Source organism: Mustela erminea, chromosome X (genome assembly GCF_009829155.1).
Source record: "Mustela erminea isolate mMusErm1 chromosome X, mMusErm1.Pri, whole genome shotgun sequence".
NCBI lineage: Eukaryota > Metazoa > Chordata > Mammalia > Carnivora > Mustelidae > Mustela > Mustela erminea.
In genome coordinates, this window is record NC_045635.1 from 77,878,129 (window position 1) to 77,895,916 (window position 17,788).

General features: G+C 35.1%; 1 protein-coding gene across 1 annotated transcript in view; it reads left to right on the forward strand.

Moving 5' to 3' along the window:
• The window catches only part of DIAPH2 (diaphanous related formin 2), a 958,873-nt gene that overhangs the window by 428,230 nt on the left and 512,855 nt on the right, over nt 1-17,788 (forward strand). Inside the window, exons 20-21 of the mRNA XM_032331686.1 lie at nt 1,552-1,653; nt 12,541-12,780. Coding sequence (XP_032187577.1) covers nt 1,552-1,653; nt 12,541-12,780 — 342 coding nt within the window. The remainder of the gene's footprint in view (nt 1-1,551; nt 1,654-12,540; nt 12,781-17,788) is intronic.

Here is a 17,788-nt window from a genome sequence, read left to right on the forward strand (position 1 = left end):
TTTTGACTACTAATTCCAGAATTGAGTTTCTTCAGAGACAGTTTCTATCATATTCTTCTTTTTCTTCATGTGTAACTTATGGCTTCCTAATTTTTTTGTTTGTTTTGTGTGTTTTTCTTGTTGTTGTTTTGTTTTGCTTTTTGCAGGCCTTATAATTTTTTGTTTTTGTTTAGAACTAGACATTTGAGTATTTTATAACTGTGGAATTTGGATTTTTCTACAACTCACAGACTGCTGAGTTTTGTTTGTTGAGAGCTGTAGCTATTTGTAATTTTTCCAAACAATTGTTGCAAGCTGTATATTCCTTGTATGTGGTTACTGGGTTTATGGTTTTATTATCTCTGCTGTCAGCCTGTAATCTGACAAAATTTCCTTAAATGGCTGGCTCCAAAAAGTAGGGGAGGTGTTCCTATTTAAGTCTTTTGATAGATGGCATCTGGGGAAGCTACTGCAACCTAAGAGAGTTGAAACCAAGGCATGCACCTGCACTGGCCCTTCAGGGAACTGTCAAAGCAACCAAAATGCACATCCTTAAATTTCAGATAACATGAGTCCCACTGCCCACCGTGGCATTAGCCAGCACCTCAAGGACACAGACACTATCTTCATAGTGGTGTTGAGGAGTGGAGTTTGATACCTGTTTGTGCATGTTGTTCTCTTACCACAGAACAGCAGTGTTTCCCTTTAACAAACACTTCCCTTGTTGTGAGTATCCAAGTAGTTTTTAGTATTTTGAAGTAGTTTATTTAAATTACTCTTTCTAGCTCAGTGATTGCTTTTGTGGTGGAACCAATCCCTGGAATGTACTTTTCTGCCATTTTGTGTCAGCCCTACTTTCTTAAATCTCTTTTCCTGCTTTTCTTCCTTTGATACATTTTTTGAAATCCCATACATGTCCCCAAAATGTTGGTTGCTTGCTAATGTAATGATAATTAGAACTGTATCATAGTCCCAAGATAAACTAGATTGAGAAGAATTTATCAATTTTGATTCTCTTCAGCATCAGACTTGAACATTCAGATTTCACTGCTTTCACTAGGTTGTGTATTTAAGTACATTGTAAATAATGGGAGATTTTTTACAGGCTTGGTATGGTTCATAAGATTAAAGATTACTCCAAACTTTGCCCATTATGAAAAATAGAGTAGACTTTTATTATTGTTATTACACATGATTTAATTTTACGTAGTATTTTTATGTTTTCCAAATGAATTGACTTTCTGATAGAAAATAAAGCTTAAAATGTGATATGGGCTTAAGGCCTAGAAATTTAGTCAGTTTTACCATGTCATTTACTTCCATATGGTCTTTTTATTATCATTTATGTACTGCAGTACATGGAAAGCAAATGCATTTGTATATTTAATCAAATTAAATTGTAGTTCATTTTTTGGTTATTTATTTGGGACAGAAGGTGTGTATACACTGGTTCTATAACAGGATCGTAATCAGAAACTTACTATCCTAGGTAATCACTTTTAGAGTTGTTAATGTAGGCTTAACAGTCCTAATAATAAAATATTAAACTTTCATACTTTTATTTCTTTTTAGAACCTTGTAAAACATCTTCCAGAGCAGAAAGTACTCAGTGAATTAGCACAGCTGAGGAATGAATATCATGACCTCTGTGAGCCCGAGCAATTTGGAGTTGTGGTATGTATCTAGCATAAGGGCCCACAGACTGTGTTGTGACGTAGTAATTATCAGAAACAGTGAAAACGATATTTCAGTTGTTGATTTTTTTCAAACTGCATAGCTGCATAATGTTATATTTAACATTGTCAGGAAAAAAACTTTATTATTATCTGTCATGGTTTAGTAAATATATTAAGTTTTTATTCCACAGAGTACCTCAAGATATCTCATGGCATCTCCTCCATACTAGTGCCAATATTTAATTCTATTAATATATGAAAAGTAGTATATATTATTGTATTGTCTATTTTTCTTTTATTTAGGTCTTGGTGTTAGAATTTTCCCCTCCCTAATTTAGGCTAAATAAAAGAGTAGAAACTAGATAAATAGCAATAGTTTAAAATATTTTATTATATATATGTATCAGAAACCACAAGAATTTTTAGATTTCCTTTTGAGTGTCATTAATTAATTGAAAACTTTAAATACACTGTTACAGTTGGGAAGAAAATATCATAAATGCATATCATACTTTAGTATGATTATATCATTATTGAATGAGTTGTGTTTGTTCATCCCCTCTTCATTTTAAGAGGTACAAAAGATGACTAGAGATCAATTATATATTAGAGAATATAGTTATATGTTTTAAGCAGTCCTCAAACATGCTATTGAAGTAATGGGAAAAACATGGGAAAGACAGGATGGTGATTTATTTAATCTCTAGGAGAAAAAAATACTATTTTTAACTTAGGTATTCAGTACAAGTTTGTTCAGTGTATGAATGAGCAGCTATACTATGGCTGCTAACTTTATCCTGGCTCCCTACCAATGTCATATCTGAATAGTAAGATTCAAAATTATATTGGAACTAGTAGTTGAATACTTTGTTTCAAATATTTTATTCCCTTTTTAATAGTAATATATTTTAATTTATCTGATTTGGTACTTTGCAATTTAAAAATCCCATTTCAAGTCAAAATGTGATAGATGGGACAGAGAACATAACTTTTGAACATGTGCAATAACTGCTTGCCCATATTCAGAGCTTATTAATTCTCAGATATGGCATTATGTATAGGAAGGTTCTGTCAAATCCTTGAAAAGAAAATCAGGAATGTATTTTTGGGATGAGGTAGAGCTAATGTAAAGATACCTGAGGAAGATCTTTTTTCTTCGTTTTGAATTAAGCAAATTACTCTATCTAGTTAGTTGAACTGAATAGATATTATTTATTAATAGTGGTGCTTTAGTGCAATATTAAATAATAAAATTTTCTAGGCCAAAGTCCTCATTTGAAACTTAAGCTGCTTGAATTCATACCATAATTGAAGCAAGGCTATATACTATCTGAGAATTCAGGTGATTCATGATGGTTATGAGTTTTACAGTAGTTATACTACACAGTTTCTCTGAAGTCATTTTTTTTTTCCTGAATGCTTTTTATCTTGGAAGATGTATTAGTTTGCCAAGCAAGTTCTTCAAGAGGATTATCCTTGGTGCCACACTGAGAAGTTGAATTCTGGGGACATAAAAAGCAATATACCTTCTGAACTAAAAGCAAAATAGAAAATGGAAAAGATTTCTTGTTTATGCACATACCGATAAATTATTCTGGATCTATAAATATGAAGTTATCTGTTCCTCTTATTTAACTCTCCCCATCCTTAGTTACATGTCTGTAAGGAAAAAAATCAAGGACATTACAAAGTAATTTGTGTGATGTAAATCACCCAAGGTAGTATCCATCAGGATTTGCCAAATAAAATTTAGATAATCTCATATCTAGGATAATATTTTTGAAATAATGATAGGCCCTAGTCTTTTAAGTACCTGCTATTATTGTTGCCATTATTATTTATAGAGAAAATGTATTGGGATGCTTAGAATAATATCTTATATATCATAGATAATAAATGTTTATTGAATTGAATTATAGGATGATTATTAGACCCAACTCTGAGCCTGAGATTAAAAATAGCATATTTTAGGGACACCTGTGTGGCTCAGTTAGTTAATTGTCTGCCTTCAGTTCTGGTCATGATCTCAGGGTCCTGGGATCAAGTCCCACATCAGGCTCCTTGCTCAGTGGGAAGCCTGCTTTTCCTACTGTCTGCTGCTACCCTGCTTGTGCTTCCTTGCTCTCTATCTCTCTCACTGAGAAATAAATAAATAAAATCTTCTAAAAAATAAAAATAAAAAGTTAAAAAAAGCATATTTTAGATTTATAAAAGTAAAAATTATGTTAAAACATTTCTCCAGGTCAGTGCTAAAATTAGATTAACTTTGGTGTGAATATACTCAAAGACTTTTTAATCCTCAAAATATATCAACAGCCTACATCTAGGAAAATTTCAGAAATGTGTGGAATCATCTGCAGTAATGAGAGAGGCTCCAAACTAGTTGTCTTGTTTCTGCTAATTCCCCCATCAATACAATTAGTGTAGTCTACTTAAAATCTATATCCAGCATGGGATGTCTGTATCGAAAACCTTCAGTGTCTCCTGGAATTTACAGAATAAAACCCGAGCTCCTTAGTATTCTCATTGTGCTACTAACTCTGTGGCCTTATTATCTCCCTGTTCTCCTTGGTGAACTGAGTGAATTGGTGTCTTTATGACATTTTAGCTTTTAGCTCAGCGGGACTCTCATTGCCATTTCAGCAGTTATTTTACTTGTTCCTATTCAGTGGCCTTTTATTTTACATAGCAGCTATACCGTATCTTACCTGCTCTCCTCACGTCTTCTAACCCTCCTCTCCCCATTCTTTTCAATTAATATCAACAGTGTAATCTCTTACCAAAGAAAAAGGAAAGCACTTAGGCTTTTAGGACCTCCAATATCTCTTGTGCCTGCAAGGCTATCTCTAGACATATCTTTTATTAACCTGTTCTCTGTCAAATCTCAGAAAAAGGGACACCTTATTACTATAACTAATATTGTTGTTGCTATTATTATTTATAGAAACAAAATGTATTAAAGAGTTACTGTTTCTGATACCACGTTAAGCATTTTTACATGCACTGTCTTATGTATTCTTCATTACCCTATGAGGGTAGCACTTTTATTAGCTCCATATATGAATGAGGAAACCCTGTCTAAGGAGGGCTAGGGACCTTGTCCCAAGGTTCATAGTAAGTAGTAGATGTGGAATTAGTTGTCTGAGTTCATAGATAGTGTCTTTATTCACTTTTTTATTTAAAAAAATTTATTTTTATTAAAGAATAATTGACATACAGTAGTGTATTAGCTTTAGTGTATTAGTGATTTGATATTTATATACTTTACAAAATAGACACCACAATAAGTCTAATTACCATCTGTCACTTTACAAAGTTATTACAATATCATTGACTATATTCCCTATGCTATTCCTTACATCCCTGTGTCCTATGTATTTTAGAACTGAAAGATTGTACCTCTTAATCCCCTTCAGCTGTTTCATGCATCCCTTTATTCTCCCATTTGGCAACTACTAGTTTATTCTCCATATGTATGAGTCTGTCATTGTTTTGTTTGTCATTTTTTTTTTTTTACAATCCAAATATAAGTGAAATCATATGGGGTTTGTCTTTTTTTTTTTTTTACTTATTTCACTTAGTGTAATACACTTAAGGTCCATCCATGTTGCAAATGACAGGATTTCAGAATAATGTTATATTACACAGACACACACAAACACACACACTATATCAAACCTTTATTCACTTATTGATAGACATTTAGGTTGCTTCCATATCCTGGATATTATAAATAATGCTGCAGTGAAGATAGGGGAGGATATTTGTCTTTTCAAATTAATGTTTTTGTTTTCTTTTACGAGATGAAGAGTGTTTTTAACAGCTATAATGTTCCATTGTGTGTGTGTGTGTTTGTGAGAGATGCTCTGCTACATGATAATTTACTTATCTCTGTTTTGGGCATAAAAGATTTCATTTATTTATGACAGAGAATGTGCAGGGGGAGGGGCAAAGGGTGAGAGACAGTCTCAAGCAGAATCCCTACTGAGCGAGGAGCCAGGTATGCAGCTCAGTCTTAGGCCTCTGAGATCATGACCTGGACAGAAACCAAGAGTTCAACACTAAGTGACTGAGCCACTCAGGTACGCCTGGGTATTATTATCTCTTGCTTATTTTATACTTCTGTTATTTTATTGTCTCTTCTTTGTCATTCTACACTTGGACTTTCTTTTCAGGAAAAAAAAATAAGGTTAAGTCACTCACTGCCTAAAACTGAATAAATTGATAGCTGCATAGATGGTTGAATATAAATCATTTATTGATTTTTAAGGTTCCTGATTGCTGTTGCTCTCTATTTCCTAGCACCTGTTTTTTCAAAGACTCGTCTCCTTTACTTCTCATCCACTATTCAACCAATAATCAGAATGCTGCCTTAAACAATGCATTGAAAATTATCTAAGAGAGGTCATTAACTATCTCCTAATTACATTTAAAATATACATCAAGTTCTACTCTTCATCTAAGCCTTAGCCCAAGCCAACATCATCATTTTCTTAAACAATTATAACATACTTCTAGTTTGTTTTCCCCACTCATGCAAAAGCCTTTCTCCAAGTCAGTCTCAGCACAGCCCTCAAATGTGGCACTTCTAGAGTTCATTTGTCTTGTAACATATTGTTTATCTGCTTAAAGAATCAGTGCTATTGTATGGCACTAAGGCTGCAGTATAAACTCTTTACCAGAATTTACCACCTCTCCCACTTCTGTATCCTGTGGCTTGGCTGCTTGGTCATTATACTTCAACCACATTGTGTTTTATTTTTCAGTGTTTTGAGTTTACCAGGCTCTTTCCTGCCTCTGACCCATTACACATGCTGCTGCTGCTTACTCTCACTTGCTGCCTGCCTCTTTCCTGTTTATTCTTCCACTTTTATCTTAAAGTTCATTTTCCCAGTGATACCTTCACTTGCCTCTCAATCAAAATTAAGGCTCTCTATTAAAATCCCACAGATCACCTTTTTCCCCCCTTTTCCTTTCTAGAAATTATAATGGTTCTTAGTTAAATATTCATTTGTGAGTTTGTTTATTGAATGTCTATAAACCCCCACTAGATTGCAACTTCTTCAAGAGCATGCATCATGCTGATTTTATTCACATGGTATATGCTTAATATATATTTGATGAATGTATAACTTGAATCCAAAATCAAGTGGGTTCATTTTCGTCCTAATTCTCTATCCATGTGGCACTTGATAATATTGAAGAATTTAGCTTCCTTATTGAAAATTTTTCTTTATGTGCCTTCTCTAACAATACTCTTTCTTAATTTTATTCCTATAACCTCTGCCAGGGCCCTGCATAGTTTCTATTATGTAACTTCTTGAATGATAAAAACAAATCTCATCAGTTAGTAATAGGCATATGCCAGAAGTGAGATTATTCCTGCAAGATTCATTAAAATTTTCATCGTCAAACAAAAAACAATAAAATTGGCAAACTTGGGAAATAATCTGGCTGTGACTTTTTGAAAGAAATAAACTTACCTGAGATAGTGACTGGGCTGCTAAGCTTTCTCTAAACTTTTTGGTTCCTTTTAGCAGTAACATCATTGGGCTTGCTTATATTCACATGTAATTCGTTGAAAAGATACAAAAAGGGCAAAACGAAAAAAAAAAAAAGAAACGAATAATAAAGCCCAGGGACCTTCTCCTCTGTTTAGAGGCAGACTACCTGGTAAGAGCGATATGTTTGTTGTCACACCTTTTATGATCAGTATTCCTTTTCTTTGGTGGTAGTGGTGGTGCGGAGGTTGGTAGATTGTCTGCATAGCATCCCACCAACTTGTCCTCCAACCCGCTCCCCACAGAACTGAATTTGGTACATCATTGTAATTATGTGCTCTACTTTTACTGGGGAGTGGGGGGTGGGAAGCACAGATCTTTGAAAGCTTTGCCAGTTAGAACCCCAACAGGAGCTTTTAGACTCTTCAGAAAGTGTTTGCATCTCAGCTGTTCTCAAGCCTCAGAGCTATGGAAAATCCCACTTGTCTTGCACTGAGGATGGAGACCCATAGTGTGTGTATCTATTAAACTAACACATCTTCTGAGAAAAAGAAGGCAACAATTAGTTCTTTTAGTAATCAGTACTTTGTTTTTCTGAGTTCAAAATTACCCATATTTTTCAATTAAAAACATTCTGCGGCTATAATCTAACAAAAATGTTTGAGATAGCCTTGTGCATAAAAACATTTATAATGAAAAGTACAGATGATGTATTATTGTTGATAGCCCATTTAATTTTTTTCTTTTCTATACAAATACATGAAGGCACAAGGAGTGGATTTACGCTTGTAGTTGGAAGTACAACTATAAAGTCGGTGTGCTTTTTAATTTTTTTTAAGCCTCGTAAGAGCTAATGAGCTCTATTCAAGATAGCTTAACCAGGTGAAAAGGAAAATCCTAAAAGCATTTTTTCTCTCCCACATATCATCAAAGGCAATTAGTTTAGATGGAAAATTATAGCTCTTCTGTTCCATTAACATTAAATGATTATTCAGGTTTGCATATTCATTGGGAAAATCACATTTTTTTCACATGATTTCATTTAGAATGTTCAGTGTTTTGATATGTAATGTCTTGGTATTTTCTGTTTTCATTCTTTTCTTAAATATGAATGCTAGCTCTTATATCTAGATGTGTATTTATCTGGTGAAAAAACCAGTTTGATAATTTTGAGATCGCGTAAAAGAAAACCACTGTAACTCATTCTCAAATCCATGTGTTCATATTTTTGTTCATCTCATTAACTTATAATACTTAATTTTGTAGCAAGATTTCTTATTTATATCAGCTTTTACAATAAAATAAAATACACCTAAAAACAACATTCAGATTAGGCCTATGAACTTGAATCAGTTTTGCTATCAATTGCTTTTCATTAAATTTTAAAAACCAGGAATTAACTCCTTTTCCCATGTTTATCAGTAATTCCTAATACAATAACATAGCACAGCAGTCATTTTGATGGCTTTTCTTGGCTTCAAAAAGTTGTTCTCAAGATTTTTGAAATTCTTTCAAATTCTTACCATGATTCTCTTGAGTTTACAGTGCGTTGGGGGGCAGACTTTGTTACTGTGTTTTGTTTCAGACTAAAGATTGGTAGATGTTTGTTGATGCATAACTTCCGTGTTACCACTATCTTTGGGGGAAAGTATTCTCTATTAAAATTTTTCATTGAATTATAGTTAATTATAGTTTCATGTGCACCACACTGTGATTTGACAATTCTGTACGTTATTCAACACTATTAGGGTATGGAGTCGACCACCCCTCAATTAGACAGAGAACGCTCTCGATAATGCAAGTCACACAGCGGGGTTTATTTGACAAGCTTAGGCTTGGGCCCAAGTATACCTGACACAGCAGAGTAGGGACTTGGACCCCGAGGCTAGTTAAGGCAGGGGTTTTTATGGGTCATTACAAGAGGCTTGGGGGCTGGGGGAGGAGGAGAATTTTCAGACTTTTCTGCAGTAGGCTGATTAGCTGTTGCCGGGCTGGTTATAGGGTTAGTTACTTTCTTAGAAGTGTTTACAGCATTAGGTATAGCAGTTTTTCCTGGAAGTGTTTACAGGGTTAGGTATTCCTGACTAAAGCAGGGTGGGGGTCTCTGGAACTAAAGCAGGGTCGGGGGGGTTCCTGGAACTAAAGTAAAGTAGGGGAAAGTTCAGCCCTTGGGCCTGAGATGGCTACCCAAGTTAAGATGGCTGTACTTATGTAACCCACTCTTACAAACAATGTATTTTTCCAAAGTCTCATTTTATAGATTAACTATGGCTCTTATCTCTCCTTTACATCTTTTTTTTAGAGATTTTATTTATTTATTTGACAGACAGAGATCACAAGTAGGCAGAGAGGCAGGCAGAGAGAGAGGAAGAAGCAGGCTCCCCGCTGTGCAGAGAGCCTGATGTGGGGCTCGGTCCCAGGACTCTGAGATCATGACCTGAGCCGAAGGCAGAGGCTTTAACCCACTGAGCCACCCAGGTGCCCCATCTCCTTTACATCTTATATACAAACATTTGCCATTGGCTCCATATAGTAGGTGAAATTTTATTGATTATTTTGTCCAGTGCAGGTATAAGGTGTACTGCAGAAAGTACAGGGATAAGCAGGAGAGATCCTTCCCTTGAGGAGGTTATTGTCTAAAAGACGATAAGAAAATCAGTTAATAGAAAATCACAGTTCTTGCTATTTTTCCATACTTCCAGGCAGAGTTTTGCTCAGTCATTGAGTCTGGATTTCACAGTTTGTATAGGCGGTTCTGTCTGCTATCTAACTTAAATCTTCCCTTCTTTAATGTGTCTTCAGAAAAGCAGGTGTACTGAAAATGACAGGGCTTAAAGACTGTGATCATGATCACGAAATGAAACATTGTACTTGGAGATTTTAAGAGCAGTAAGTTAAATGATATAAATAAAGTTAATAGTTAAAATTCTGTTAAAGAGGGTAGTCGTGATGAGCACTGGGTGTTGTATGTAAGTGATGAATCACTGAATTCTACTCCAGAAACCAATATTGCACTGTATCTTAACTAACAAAATTTAGATAAGAAATAAAATAAAATCTCATGTGACTTTGAAGAATGGATGTCGTGGATAGAGTATGCAAGGTTGGAAGACCTGGAGACTGTCATAGAGGGGGATTTTAAGATTTCAGGGTAGAATAAGCATTTATTTTTCATCCAGGTGATGACAAAGTACTAATGTGTGGCAGTGAGAAGATAGTGTTATGCCCCAGTAACGGGTCGGTGATTAAAGGAGTGAGACTGATACAAAGTGAAGGTCAAACAAAGCTTTATTTCATGCCAAGCATCAAGAATCTAACCAAACGTTTGGGGACGCACCTCTTACAAGAGAGGGCGTCCCTTCTCTGTTTCACAGACTAGCTTTTAAAGGCAAAGGCCATGCGGTCTTCCCTGGCCACGCACAGGTGACCAATGAGATTGTCACACACACACAGGAAACTCCACAGTGATGCTAGGTGACCAATTGAATTACAATTTATCCTAGTAGACATTAGTACATAGTACTAACACTACTACATAGTACTAATACATAGTACTAATGTACATAGACATTGTACATCTTGATTAGGATTGGCACCAAAAAGGCTCCCAAAGGGCAGGAGCTACTCCAAGGAGCTACTCCTTGGTAGCTAGGGAGACAGTATGCAACCCCCCACTGATCAGATGTCTCCAGCTGGCCTGACCAACCCTTATATCTGGGCTTTGTTACCTGGAGCTGGTTTCCAGGACTTGTTTTTAAGTGACTCCCCTGGGGGAAGGGGAGCAGGGACAGTTTAAGGGTTAAACAACAAGGTTTTTGTTTAATTCAATGAAAGCCTCTTGCTAAATAGGTCCTTACACATAATATAACACCATGGTCAGCACCCCACAGTACTTCAAAGAATGAATTAAAAAACAAAGAATGTCAGTCAACTAAAATGCTTCCAGGGAGCACAACTAAAAAAACATATTTCAGTCGAGTTTGTATTTTATTTAGTTTTATCACTTAGGTACAGTCAAGTGCCTTCATGAGACATGAGCATTTTAATCATTGTATCTGTGGCTGGGGATGTTGCTCAGTGCTTCCTGTTATTTCTATGCTTAGTTATTCAATACATTATCTTACACACCTAGATCCTGTAATGGAGATCCAACTCTTATCTGTGTAACTAGTCTGATTGTAAAAATTCACACTTTTGATTGCAGCAAATTATTAGTATGACTAATGCATACTAATTTGTGGCTCCTGTTAAGAGATGAATATAACTTCACCTCCTCTGTAGTCTCTTCTTTTAAAGGGCACTTTGTGGCTTAAGGACTTCTGTTTATGTTGTCAAGTTCTTTTCATGTTTATATTTCAAGAAACTAAGCTATATGTGCAAAAAATAAATATAATTAGGACGACTAATAATTTTTTGGGGGTTGCCAGAGTGGCTTAGTCAGTTAAGTGTCCTGTTCAATCTCAGCTGAGGTTTTGATCTCAAGGTCCTTGGTTCAAGCCCTGAGGAGAAAAAAAAAAAGTATTTATTTTCATTGTGTGTACTTGTATATGTTCATATGTGTCTACTCCCACCCCCAACTCTGTCCCAAAATTCATTTGATAAACGAAAGCTAGTTAAATGACTTGGAGATAGAGGAAACTAATGGCTAAAAGAAATTATTACCATAGGAGCTATACCAAAGGAAGCAGAGAATGTTCACCAATACTATGAAACAAGTAAGAAAAACCTAAGTTGAACTGTTTTAAAGGAAACTAGTATAGAATTCTTAAATAATATACTTATACATAACCTAATTATTTAACATCAACATTCTGTCAATGTAGAAGAAATTCTTTAGATCATATATAAATATTTAATATATTTGATGACTAGAAATCTAGGTTTAAAAATTAAGTGTTCACTCAGAGCTAGTCCTCTGATTTCAAATAGCATAGTAATAATAATTTCTTAGGAAATGTGGTTCCACTTACATTGTCTGTCATCATCTACATCTTTTATCTGTGGCCTAACTGCTCACTCATCTCAATTTCATGTTTGTAAATTTTCATAGTTCACCTCAGAGACAACTGGTAGTTTAAATGCTGTTGATGACTAATGAGTATGCAGTTAACAAAGAGCAACCATTTAGCTTCAGTAATATTTTCTTATTGTTATAAGGGATGATTTGCTTAAAACTGAGCAGCTATCTATTTTTAAACTTAGATAAAAATATTCCTTTGGAATGTCTAAAACAAATTAAAACAGTAAGTTTTAAAACCCAGAAGGAATTCATTTTATGCAGAAATTTTATAGTCCTGTCTATAAAATTATGACTACTGGAAAATAAAATAACAGGCTTTATATATATATATATATATTCTTACAGAGCATTTCTTACCTTACAGATGAGCTCAGTGAAAATGTTGCAACCTCGTCTCGAAAACATTCTTTTCAAGCTCACGTTTGAAGAGCATGTAAACAACATCAAACCAAGCATCATAGCAGTAACTCTTGCCTGTGAAGAGCTGAAGAAAAGTGAAAGCTTTAACAGACTTTTAGAGTTAGTTCTTTTGGTTGGAAATTACATGAACTCAGGCTCAAGAAATGCCCAGTCTTTGGGTTTTAAAATCAACTTCCTTTGTAAGGTAAGATAACATTTTATAATGCTAATTTATAATCATAATTTCATCTCTGAGAGTGGTCACTCTAAATAGGCAATAGTACATAAGCCAAAAAAAGTATGAGTTTAAAAGGATCCTTTAAAAGGGTGAATGTTGTGGTAAATGAATTATATCTCATTAAAACTGATAAATATATATATTTTTTAATTTTAGTACAGTAAAATCTCAAAGACTATGCAAAATATGTGGTAGTATAAACTTCTCTGATTAGATTTTACTGTAGTTTGTAAATTTTATTTTATTTTATTTTATTTATATATTTTTTTAAAGATTTTATTTATTTATTTGTCAGAGAGAGAGCGAGCGGGAGCGAGCACAGACAGACAGAGTGGAAGGCAGAGTCAGAGGGAGAAGCAGGCTCCCTGCGGAGCAAGGAGCCCGATGTGGGACTCGATCCCAGGACGCTGGGATCATGACCTGAGCCGAAGGCAGCTGCTTAACCAACTGAGCCACCCAGGCGTCCCTGTAAATTTTAAAAATTGCCTTTCATAAAGTAGATGCAATATTATACTTCAGTTCCCTTGTACTTATTTAATGTCTCTCTAAAAACTACTGGAAGAGCTAAATATAATGAGGTAAATAGCTGGGAACCTTTTTTTTTTTTTTTTTAATATGATTTGCCTATTCTAGTCAAAACTATCAATACCCTTTGTCACGGCCGGCGCGACAAATTGACCAGGAACGTGAGGGTAAGAGGCTGAAGAAAAGAACTCAAGAAGCAGAGAGATGGGGGCACGAGGAGCACTGAGGAGGATGTCCAACAGTGCTAAGTGTATTCAAAGCATTAAGGACATATAGTGATAATAGGAGAAGCAATACATCTGTGTCTAGTTAAACAACCATGAGTTCCCATAGTAAGTTTCACAATTAACTATAAGCAGACCTCATGACGCCAAATGGCTGATGCCAGTACAGTTGTTCTGTATTGATACAGCAAACCAGAAAGTAATTTATGGGCTGTACTAGGGCAGCAAGGACCAGCCACGAACTTATGACCCCAACCAAATTGTTCTCATTTGTTTAGCAAGCATGTGGGAAGTCACGTAGGCGAGTGCACAACACATAGCACAGACCCTTTCTCAGTGCTACTCAACTTTTCCCATCCTAAAGCTTTTGTTAGGTTATTCAGACTTTAATGGAGGCACAAGTCAGGGCCTGGTTTGGTCCTTGTCTGAAGCCTTATTGCGGCCTCCCACAACCCTTTTTTTGTTAAATACTGTTGTTACTAATACTAGATACTTATACTAGATATTTAGTCTATTAACCTAAAGTTGGAAAAAAAGTTCAGATGATGATCATCTTACTGTTTTGATCAAGCCATTTCATAGTATTTTTTTTTGAGATTTTAATTCTCATGAGAAGAAACAGAGAAACATAAAAGTGATAGTATATGGCAATTTCAAGGCTATAATGAACCACCTTATTCAAGGGAAAGACCTGTCTGTTACGAAGAGAAAACTGAATAGACACTGAGGTGAAGGCCTATAAGAAATCAGAGGGGAAGACAAACCATGAGAGACTGTTGACTCTGAGAAACAAACTGAGGGTTTTGGAGGGGAGGCGGGTAGGGTGTTGGTTGAGCCTGATGGTGGGTATTGTGGAGGGACACGTATTACATTGGAGCACTAGGTGTGGTGCATAAACAATGAATTTAGGAACACTGAAAAAAAATTAAATTAAAAAAAAAAGAAAGCTAAAGAGGGAAATAAATCTGAAAACAAACAGTCCCTCCTTGACATCTCACCATTTTCTCACTTTTTTCCTTCTCACAGCATAAAAAACATTGAGAAACTTTGGTTAGTTCTTAAAGTACATTATAACACAAGAATCCCAGATGTAGGAATGGATATAAATTTCTATTCATGCATTAAATAGATGTGTGTTACATATACAATGAATAGCATTTTACTATGTATCAAAAATGATTTGCTTCAAGTAGTTCTAAGCCAAATAAATGGAGAATAATCTTTGTAGGTAATAACATATATAATGGAATTATATCTATTTATTTCTTACTAATTCGTGAGTTGTATTAGGAAAGAGGGGCAGGAAGATAGGGCAGATCATCTGGAATGGTAGATTTTATTAAAAAAAATAAAAAAAGTTTGTCCCTCTTCTTGTGATATTAGGAGACATGTGAAATTATTTGATAATGCCAGAAAGAATAAGGCTGTGCTTGTACTAATATGGAATAAATCATAGCCAGATATATAGGATAAATCTAAATATTTAATATATTTTCATTATATTGCATACCATGTATTCAATACTAATAAAGTCAACTCTTCTAAAGATGCTATTTGTTTTGAGTATATGGTGTATGCACATGAGTGAATCAAGATATTTTTGGTAAGATGATTATAAAAATGTCATAAATTAAGAGAAAAGATCATTGAAAATTTATATTATGTACCTATTTCACATTTCACTCATAAAGTGAAAATTCCAAGTGTCTAAGTGTCTTAATTCCACACTATTCCAATTAATTACATGAACTGTTTTTTTATAGCAAATATAAATGAGTATTTATACACAGAAACAGAAGATGATATTAATCTCATAGAAGGATTTTATAGTTATGTTCTGGAGAGAAGCTCCTTCCTGTCATCTACCTGTCAAATAAAAGTTCTTCCATACAGCACTGATCTGACATCTATCACTAGAAGTATGCTCAAAGGATTCAGCAGAAAGATTTTTGCCATCTTCAAATGAAATAAAAATAATCTTGTGGGAAATGCTATCATGTAGTAATAGATGTTCTAAAAGAGAAGAAGTGACTATTTTAAAATGCTCCCTCCCCCCCACCACTTAATCAGCAGGAATTTTATCTTCAGGGAAATACTTGTCATTAAGAAAGAGAAATACCATATACCTGCGTGATAGTCCCCTATGTCTAGGATTAAGAGGATGTTTTTGGGATACAAAGGATTCTGAGTAGATATAAATGTCTAAAATGTCAGAAATTTATGAAATACATAGAAATAGGTTTATAATCTGTTAAAATGAATTAACTACAGATGTATGATTAGCCAGAATTGCTGTTAAATTCCAATTACATTATAGAAGATTACTTGGTTGATTTTTCTTAATTTGTTTTCCTTAAAGAATTCCAGATGAACTTCCTTTGTAGAACACTGATTATGTTTCTAAAATGATGCCATTTTCCCCAACTGAATTATTCTAAGGATAATTTCCTTTCTCAGTGAATTTAAAACTATAATCTGCTCTTTACAAGAAGCTACAGAGTATGTTAAAATATTCACCTACTTTTATTTTTTTTATTTTTTATTTTCAGCATAACAGTATTCATTATTTTTACAACTTCACCTCCCCTTCCAATTTCCCTCAGCTCCCTTCTCCTCTCTATCTCCCCATGTCCTCCATGCTATTTGTTATGCTCCACAAATAAGTGAAACCATATGATAATTGACTCTCTCTGCTTGACTTATTTCACTCAGCATAATCTCTTTGAGTCCCGTCCATGTTGCTAAAAAAGTTGGGTATTCGTCCTTTCTGATGGAGGCATAATATTCCATAGTGTATATGGACCCCATCTGCCTTATCCATTCATCCGTTGAAGGGCATCTTGGTTCTTTCCACAGTTTGGCGACCGTGGCCATGGCTGCTATAAACATTGGGGTACAAATGGCCCTTCTTTTCACTACATATGTATCTTTGGTGTAAATACCCAGTAGTGCAGTGGCAGGGTCATAGGGAAGTTCTATTTTTAATTTCTTGAGGAATCTCCACACTGTTCTCCAAAGAGGCTACACCAACTTGAATTCCCACCAACAGTGGAAGAGGGTTCCCCTTTCTCCACATCCCCTCCAACACATGTTGTTTCCTGTCTTGCTAATTTTGGCCATTCTAACTGTTGTAAGGTGATATCTCAATGTAGTTTTAATTTGAATCTCCCTGATGGCTAGTGATGATGAACATTTTTTCATGTGTCTGATAGCCATTTGTATGTCTTGATTGGAGAAGTGTCTGTCCATATCTTCTGCCCATTTTTTGATATGCTTGTCTGTTTTGTGTGTGTTGAGTTTGAGGAGTTCATTATAGATCCTGGATATCAACCTTTTGTCTGTACTGTCATTTGAAAATATCTTCTCCCATTCCGTGGGTTGCCTCTTTGTTTTCTTGACTGTTTGCTTTGCTGTGCAGAAGCTTTTGATTTTGATGGAAGTCCCAAAAGTTCATTTTCGCTTTTGTTTTTTTTTGCCTTTGGAGACATATCTTCAAAGAAGTTGCTGTGGCTGATATCGAAGAGGTTACTGCCTATGTTCTCCTCTAGGATTCTGATGGATTCCTGTCTCACGTTGAGTTCTTTTATCCATTTTTAGTTTATCTTTGTGTATGGTCTAAGAGAATGGTCAAGTTTCATTCTTCTACATATAGCTGTCCAGTTTTCTCAGCACCATTTATTGAAGAGGCTGTCTTTTTTCCACTGTATATTTTTTCCTGTTTTGTCGAAGATTATTTGCCCATAGAGTTGATGGTCCATATCTGGGCTCTCTACCCTGTTCCACTGGTCTATGTGTCTGTTTTTATGCCAGTACCATGCTGTCTTGGTGATCACAGCTTTGTAGTAAAGCTTGAAATCAGGTAACATGATGCCCCCCGTTTTATTTTTGTTTTTCAACATTTCCTTAGTGATTTGGGGTCTCTTCTGATTCCATACAAATTTTAGGATTATTTGCTCCACCTCTTTGAAGAATACCAGTGGAATTTTGATCGAAATAGCATTAAAAGTGTAGATTGCTCTAGGCAGTATAGACATTTTACCAATGTTTATTCTTCCGATCCAAGAGCATGGAATGGTCTTCCATCTTTTTGTGTCTTCTTCAGTTTCTTTCATGAGTGCTCTGTAGTTCCTTGAGGACAGATCCTTTACTTCTTTGGTTAGGTTTATTCCCAGGTATCATACGGTTCTTGGTGCTATAGTAAATGGAATCGATTCTCTCATTTCCCT